Below are 8,831 nucleotides of genomic sequence, written 5' to 3'. Positions count from 1 at the left end.
GACTAGCGGGGGGTGGGCCCCAGCAGCCAGTCAAGAAGTGAACCTGGAAGTGCCAGTGGTGAAAGCGGAAGTGCTGGTGGCTTCTCTGTGCTGCTGCCACGTACCGCCTGGGGCCTTCCAAAGTACCCCCGGTGGACAACACCTGACCTGTAGCATCTTCTTCTAATTAAGTTCTTTTCACAATTTCCTGCTTGTGTAGAAGTCCCTTGAGGCCCGAGTTGAGATTAGGGTCTCTGCCTAAAAGAATGGTTATTCTAAACAGGTTAAAAAAGGGTGGACTAGGTTAGTGGAGATGTAGAAAAGTGACCTATCCAAGATCATAGAGTAGGTCAGTGACAAGGTCAAAAATAGGATTAAGAGTGACTTCTAGTCTGGTAGTTTCTCCACCAAACTGTTGTTTCTTAGATGTTTATAATACATACTTCTCATGCCTATAACATACTTTCAACATCAACTAGCCCTTTACAAACTATTTATAATTATACCCTTTATATGAAATATGACCAATATACAGTATTTCCAGTTTGTTTGCCCTGGAATATCTTCTGAGTGTCGGTGGTATGTGAAAGTAAAAAGGAGTCTGAAATATCTCCTTCCAAAGATTTATTTTTGTATAAATACAAGGAACTCTCCCTCACTACTTCATTGCTCATGATTTAAAAGGGCTATGTAGTAGTTTAGTGAACTGTCAGAGCCAAGCACCTTCTGATAGTGTTCATCTCTGAATGTTGAGGCACCCCTCCCACCCCACATGTCACCAAAATTTGGGACATCACTATATATCTCCATGTTATCATTTTATTTCTGTACTTTTCTAAACCAGTTAGCTTTGCATCTTTCTCTCTGTCCTGGAGTGTTTTGGTTTTTTTCCTCCTTTCGTGAAGCACAGAAATGCTTTCCATTTGTAGCCAACTTCAGACTGAATCAGCCTTAGTTGCAACGGCCCAGGACCGTATCAGGGATTTCCTAAAATAGCTTGAAAGAAGAATCACAGTGCTCACTGCACCAGTCAGAGAGGAAGGAACACTGCTTGTCCAGGCTAGGAAGAGGAAGGAAGCTCTCTGTTCCTCATTCCTCCTTGTTCTTCATTCCACCCTTGCTTTAGGCCTCTTTTGGAAGGACTTTTAGAAGCTGTGTGTTAAACAGTAGTGGTCCCTTTCAGGTGTAAAGGCAGAATGGGAGTTTCTCTGAGGAGAGTGCTATCTGTGACTGCTCCTGTCACCATTAGTTCCTGGCCAGGTGAAGCTATACTCAGTGTAGGTGGAAACCTGTTTATAAAGAAGTGTTTTTAGGGAAGTTGGGGGTGATGGAAGAAGGCCAAGGAAGTGAGGATGACTTAAGTAAAAACCTGCCAGGAAGTATTTCATTTGGACAGCTCACTTGGTCATTCTTCTGGAAGACTGGTGAAGGAGGGGGACTATCAATGCTTGCCAAATGAAAAAAGACACTACTGAAAGGGAAAGGGGCTGAGTTCCCTGGCTCCTACCTGATGCTGTAGCGCAGGTGTTTGTCAGTTAGGGTTCATAGCTGTGAAGACACATAGGATGATTGCACCGACTTCCAGTCTTCTATAGAGATGCAAAAACACGGATAGTCTGTTTGGGCTCCTTTATCCTTCCTTATTACAATGTGGTCTTTCTTCATCTCTCTCTAAAAACTCTGTGAGCTTCAAAAGAGCCTGTTATATATACCTGTTGCATTAGCGGCCCAATCCTGAGGGGGACTTTTGATCTACAGTACAGAGTACATTCTCATGTGCTTTGCATATTCAGCCAGAAAGTCTTTAGAGATCTCTTGCAGTGCTACAGAGTTCAGATTAAGAATCTCTGACTGCGAGCACTTCAGAGTTTCTGTCCGATTATTTCAAAGGGTGATTCTCACTCATTTTAATTTGGGCCGTACTTCACACAGGCACTGAAGCAACAAGGAGTAAAGAGGCTTCTTTGTTAATGAAACACAGCAAACAAAGCCTTTTGAGATTTGTTCAGGTTTTGCATTAGGTTATCAACTCAAAGCAGATGAAAATTAGACTGAGACTGTTGTCTACATTTTTGTACCTTTGGTGCCAGGAAAATGAGCTGCAATTCAGTTGGACAGTTTTGGGAGCAAGTTTCCCTCCCAGGATATGGTTCTCATTACACAAAATCATGAGGTGACTACAATAAATAAATAAACCTTGAATTGGGACTAAACAGACAAAGCAGAATTTCCTCCTGAAATCGGTGATTTTTTTCCTAAGGCTTAGCAACAGGTATGATGTGTTAGATTACTCACTGTTTAGAAATCCGTGTGACTTCTAAACACAAAAGGTGCATTACAGCTGGCCTTTTCAGTCTGAACTCTGAGTATCCTTGTTTTTGCTGCTTTTTTTTTTTACCTTAATATCTTTGTCTTAAATCCATTCCAACACAGTATCTTGCTGTTTAAATTTCAATGTTGGCTATTTAGCTGCTTAAGGAGATGTTGATTGTTATGTATTAGTGATCCATTAGACTGGGGGTTTGCTAAGTCATTCCAGCAGTCAGCTTGGATCCAAGGTGGGCCGGTGCTGGAACCTGCTTGATGCAACCACTCTTTCTCTCCACTGCTGCTGCTTTCTTTTGCCAGCCATGGTAAAGCATGGGCAAAGCTACTGGCCACAGCATAGCACTTGTGAAGTCCTCCAACTTCCAAATGCTGCCGAAGCTCCTATTCCTGCGGGCCAGATCCAGTGGCTCTGCGGGCTGGATCCAATGGCTCCGTGGGCTTCCTTTATCATTCTTGAAACTATATTTTTGTGATGATTTAGGGATTATACTGGTGAGTGCAATGGGGAAAATGTTTCTAATTGTGTTAATTGTAATTGCGGTTTCTAACAGTGCAGTAAATGATCCAGGCAAGAGAACTGGATCACATCAGTGGGGCACTTGAGTTTGGGGAGCTGTCCAGCTGTTACTTATCCTCTGCAAGGCATGGATCAGAACTGCTAAGCTTGGCAGCACAAAAGGGGCCAGGCACAAGCAGAGGTGGGACAGATTTGTGAGGAAAGATCTTGTATTGGATGGAACCCTGTAGACCTGCAGGCACAGGAAAGCTACATGTAGAGTGAACCAGGACTATTGAATTAATGAGTTATGGTAGTCTTGGCAGTGTTTAAGTGTTCCTCAGTAAACTACGCCCTGGCCCTGGCCCTGAATCTAAGGACTAAAAATACTTTTCAGTGTTTCTTAGGAACCAGTTCTGATGAAATAATAAGGCATTCCTTATAGTCTTCCAAGTACGTTCTGTTTTCATACCACAATAGGGATGTCCAGCCCATCTAAGAGACAGTGAGAGATCTGTTTTTAGAATTAAGTTGTTTGTGAGCTACAGGAAAGGACTCAAGGGAAGTGAACATCTGGATCCAAAAACCTTTTTGGCTTTTCCCATACTCTGAAATATAACTAAACTTTTTTTACTTGGTTCTAATATAACATAATACTGAGTGAGATTTTGAAGTAAGTAGCAGTTGTCAGCCATGAGTGATTTGCAGGTTGGCCCTACAAAACCTTAGAACATACTAGTGTAATATGGAAATGCTGACACGATCTTAATTATAGCTAGCTTCTACTACTAGTGTATTGCATATGAACCTCTGTGTAAAATTCAGGTAGAGACTAGCGTAATTCCACATGTTCAGAAATCAATGTTAGATGTTACCTTTCTTCTCTCCTAGACTGCAACAAGTTTTAAGGTGTACCTTGAGAACTGGAACATTCAGACAGCTGCCTGGCTGAAGCGGTGAGAATAACAAAACTGTTACTTGTAAGACCCAGATACTTCCAAATGGTCAGTAGTGAACAGTTATGACCCCTGGCCAGTGAATCTGATAAATGTACCACCTCATGGCCTCTCATCTCTCCGTGGGCATGTGTATTATGTGAAAGCGCTACAGTGTTTCTGGTGCTATATTTTTTTTTATTGCTAATGAATGTGAAATAGCCATATTTGTCCATAAAAAGCAAAAGCTTAGGAGGCCTTCCTAGTTGGGAAGCAATAACATTTTAATAGCACTTCCACAATTGGGAATTTTATTTTTATTATCCATCTGTATTATTCGCTACATATTTTGCCTCTTACTTGCATTGGAAATAAATTAAATGTTCTTGGAGACATGGTGAGTTATATCATTTACATCTGAATGCCCTCTCCTTTTGGAGTTTTTGAAAGCTTGGATCCAGATTCAAACTTCATAGCTTCAGCCTACTTTCTTTTTGGACATCAGTCTCCTAGGGATGTAGATGCTAATTTGAAAATGTATAGTAATCCCATTTGGAACATGATATGTCAACTCCCTTAAATGTTGGGGTATCTGGTTTCAGATCAACCCAACTGTGGCTCTGTATAAATAAAAACAATTCAAATGGTGTAGCTCAATCAATGCCTTTGGTATGAGTAAAGTCTAGTGTGAATTCAGTTGACACAGGAGTTCATATGATGGTCATCAGAACTGCATTCACTATAAATATTTATACTTTTAAAATTATTTTTTTTACATTTCTTTGTGAGAGAAGTAAATATAACACTTTTTAGTTCAGTAAGCTGTCTTGAGCCATTTTTGGACTACTAGGTTTAAAGTTAAAAGTGAGATAATGAAAGAGTTTTTGGGTCCTATTGGCATGTTTCTAAACTATGCTCGCAAGTGTCTTCTGCGCCACATCCTTAGCTGCTGCAAATCATCATAGGCCCATTGGTTTACACAAGCTAAGGCTCCTCTTTGTCTCTAGGATTGCTGCCTAAGGAATATTTAAATTGTACAGTAAGTTACTGTTACTTTCATCCACCTACCTTTGCTTGAATATTCTGCATGTTCCTCAATAGCCATGACGAATTCCATGCATCTGACACAGTAAAAAGTGAATGAGAACCTATTCAGAGCTAAAAACTTGAGGATGAGAGCATGCTTCACTGTCACAAGTAACCTTATTGACATTTGTTTAAATGGAGTTTTGCAAGACCAAGAAGCCTTTCATATAAGTGAGCTCTGTGTGATTTTTAAGTTACAAGGAGAACTGAGTTGCAGCGTATAGGTGTTGTTTATTCAAACTGTTGTTTTCTGTTTGTTTCTTTCCAGTGTTTGCTATGACAGGGCTCCATTTCACCCTACAGCTTTAACTTTTATCCTGTCAGCCCTGTGGCATGGCATCTACCCTGGATATTATTTTACATTCCTCACTGGAATCCTTATTACATTAGCAGCCAGAGCAGTACGTACCTTCCATTATTCTCTTGGATTAGATTACTATCAGGCTCTCAGTTTGGGGTGCTTTGACATACTTAGCCACATTCATCTTTTATGTGACACCAGTGACTTGACACTAATATCTTTGAGAGAATTCTTCACTGAAATGTTAATCTGCATTGACATTAGGCACCCTTATAATTGGCGTTATTTTTATTGACTCACCATAGTAGACACTGTGATGCTGGCTGACTCCCTTCACAGAAGAAGATGGAGGGCCATGGACATTGGTTTGTCATAAGCTGATGGCTAACACTGATGGACATAGTCCAGGGGCCTCATTCTTTGTCAGCTATAAAGGCCCTGCAACTCATCTGTGTGTGCTGAGAACTTTATGTAAAATATGGTTCTTGTAAATTGGACAGAGCTGGTACTTGAATGCAGGTTATATAGGCATTTATTTTGCAGGTGTTCCCTTGTTCTCATACGGTGTTAGCTTCTGCCAATAATAATTACAGAGACTGGCTTCTGAATGGATTGCCAACAGTGCCACTGCATCTGCTAACAAACAGCATTAAGCAATATATCTAAGATGTGAAGAGTTCATTGGAACAGGGTGTTAACTTTAGGGCCAAATAATGATTACATTTTTCAGTATTATTAATTCCCATCCAGGCATGGCTAGATATTTTTCTGTTTGGATGGCCAGTAATGGGACACTTAAGTTTTTGCTCTTATTAACTATATCACTAGTTGTCCTGCTAACAGAAACTTCCATGTGTGCAGGAACTGGAAAGGATCACCACTTTCCTGCATTCTCAGTTTGACAGATTAACAAAGCTGGCAATCCATATTTGCTACTAAGGCCACAATAGTGTACACTAATATATCACAGTAATCATTTCCACAGAGTATCCATTCATGTGTGGCTCCATTCCATAAATAGGGAAAAAACTAATTAACCAAATGTACAGAATCCTGAAAATGCTAAAAAAACACAAATGGCTACAGGAGAGTAACTCCTATCTCTGTGGTTTTTATACTTTTTAGGTTGATTCATTCACAAAAACCTCCAATTGCCTGAGATGCCCATTATGGCTACGTCCAGATTAGCATGGCCATGTGGTATGTGGCACTGCAGATATGTCTGTGGTGCCGCACACCACGTACGTCTGCCAGGGACCAGCACAGAGGATTTTTTGTGGACCCCTAGATACCCAGGAGTCAAAAAAAACCTGTGGAGAAAAAAAGCAGAGCTTCATGTGCAGTGGCAGTGTGCGCCACCCAAAACAGGAGCCTGGGGGACTGGAGTCATGCTCTGCTGCTGGCCAGGCTCTGTGTGGCAGGATTGCCACTGCTGCAGCTCTGGGAGGCCCTTAGGACCTTAGGTAGGGTTGCTGGGGCCAGCACAGTGAATTCTATGATCGCCCTGTTTTTTGACCTCACACGCAATGTCACCTTTGCAAAGCTGCTTTTCCCTCTCGCCATTAGTCTATACTGTCCAGACTAAATTGTTTGGGGTATGTGTATGTGGCACAATGAAGCCCAGCACTTGTTTGAGGTACCTAAATGTTATGGCAGAACTATTATTAATAGTGGTATCTGAGGCTTGCAACAGATATAAAACAAGTCTGTGAGTTCAGTTACAAAAATGAAGAATTTTTGTCTTTCTTTCCCTACCCCCTCCTTTATGACTGTAGATCAGGAACAATTGCAGGCATTATTTCCTCTCTTCAGAGCCACTCAAAGTGATCTATGACATTATCACATGGCTTGTCACTCAACTGGCTGTCTGTTACACTGTTGCACCTTTTGTTTTGCTGGCTGTGGAGCCCACCATTAAGTTTTACAAGTAAGTGCCCTCCTTTTACCTACTCTGCCTTAGACCTATAACCACAGGCTTTGTTATACGAGCCAACCTGTGATGAAAGATGGTTGGAACGTCACCTATACTGGAGGGAATTCAAGGAGGGTATTTAATAACATCAGAGGGATTTGGTGCTATTGTAACTGGGTGAACTTATGGAACCAGCTTAGAATCACTTTCCTTTTCTTTCTTTCTTTCCCCACCCCCTCCATCTCTCTCTCTCTCTCTCTCTCTCTCTCTCCTTATTTCATCTGAATATTTCTATGCCTGTTCTGCCCTGTTAAAGGAGTCCAAGTGCTAACTTTTCATGAAAGCAGAGGATGGTGTGGATAGAACTGGCATGAACATTATGTTGAGAAAGATCCAGGTGAAAAAAATAAGTAACTTCCCATTGAAAAATGAGTAAAACAAGGAATTTTTAGACTGATTGAGAGGTGATAGGAGGATGCGTGGCTGATTATAGCTTATTAGTTTCTGTTTGTTGCCTTGCACTTTTCTTGCTTATGTGAGGCACTTTCTCTGATTTTATTAATGATCAGATACAAAGGCAATTCTGTAGGTTAGATCTCAGGAAGCAGAAAACAAATTGAAAAGGGAGACTTGATTTAAAATGAAGAAAATGTACAGCGATTATGGTAAACCTTGTCAAACCTAGAATAACAGATTTTGGCTGAGAAAAGAGACATTCCACTATTTTATCATAGAAAAGACAAAACTGTTAGTCAAAATAGCAGCTGTGAGCAATTCTGTTTTGAGGAGTTTTAAATGTGTTTTTCATTTTTATTGATGTGTTCAAGCCTTCTTCATGCTTAAACCAAACTACTAAAAACTTTTAAAAAATCTTAATTCTTCTGCAGTGTTGACAAGATTTGTTTCAGGCTACCATTTTAATGTTTTATTTTCCTGTCTTTTGAGACAGAACATCAACAGGAACGAGAGATAGAGGACATTTGAACGCAAACTATATTGAATGAGATAAATTCATGAACATTTAAGAATTTGCTAAGAGGGTAAAATTTAGTGCATTTGCTATGAAAGTCCATGTTAGGTGACAAGACTAGTGTTCCAACCTAGATTACATTAATAAATACTTGAAATTGCTTCTGTCTTTACTATGTTAGTTTAATTTTATCAGAGCTCTTAAACCAAAAAATGTTTTCCAAAGCCAGATTAGGTCCTAGATATTTCTTTGGATTTTGGTGGCACAGCACATAGGGATAACCTGTGAGCTGGGGGGATTTTCAGACAAAATGAGTGAGCTGCATGCAAAGTGGCCATGATCCTGTGTGGTAACGTATGAAGTGTTGAAGCACTGTAGACTTAGGCACATTTCAAGAATTTTTGAAAGGTCAGGAACATAACGGAAAAGTCAGGCCATTTCTTTGTTGTGGACACATTAAGTGATTAGGCTGTGGCCTACAATGCCCCTATACTCACTCAGCTGCCTGGCCCTTGGCACGCTATCTACCATTTGCCCATCACAACAAGTGTCACGTTTTGTTTTGAGTATCTCTCCACCCTGCACAATCAGTTTAGATTAAAACGCATTTACTTTATTCAGTTCAAAGATGAGGTTCCCCCCCTTGTCTAACACAGCAGGGAGCCCCTTGTCTTACAGTTGTGTATGAGGGTGGGGGAGGGGCAGGCAGCTGCTATGGTTTGGGCTCCAGCCCCTAGCCAGGGTCCAGGCCATGGGTGCAGCTTGCCCCCCAACCCCTGCCACTTCTGCACCCTGTTATCTTCTCCCCATCTCCCCCCCCCCCC

General features: G+C 41.0%; 1 protein-coding gene across 3 annotated transcripts in view; it reads left to right on the top strand.

The window, feature by feature from the left end:
• MBOAT1 (membrane bound O-acyltransferase domain containing 1) overlaps positions 1–8,831 on the top strand; it is a 113,626-nt gene that overhangs the window by 97,609 nt on the left and 7,186 nt on the right. For all 3 annotated transcript variants that reach the window (XM_019523402.1, XM_019523396.1, XM_019523386.1), the window contains 3 exons: positions 3,695–3,759; positions 5,093–5,225; positions 6,901–7,052. In XM_019523402.1, coding sequence (XP_019378947.1) covers positions 3,695–3,759; positions 5,093–5,225; positions 6,901–7,052 — 350 coding nt within the window. The remainder of the gene's footprint in view (positions 1–3,694; positions 3,760–5,092; positions 5,226–6,900; positions 7,053–8,831) is intronic.

Source organism: Gavialis gangeticus, unplaced genomic scaffold, assembly GCF_001723915.1.
Source record: "Gavialis gangeticus isolate Ggan-Ray unplaced genomic scaffold, GavGan_comp1, whole genome shotgun sequence".
Lineage (NCBI taxonomy): Eukaryota > Metazoa > Chordata > Crocodylia > Gavialidae > Gavialis > Gavialis gangeticus.
The sequence above is the reverse complement of the archived record's forward strand: the minus strand, read 5'-3'. Positions and strand labels throughout refer to the sequence as shown.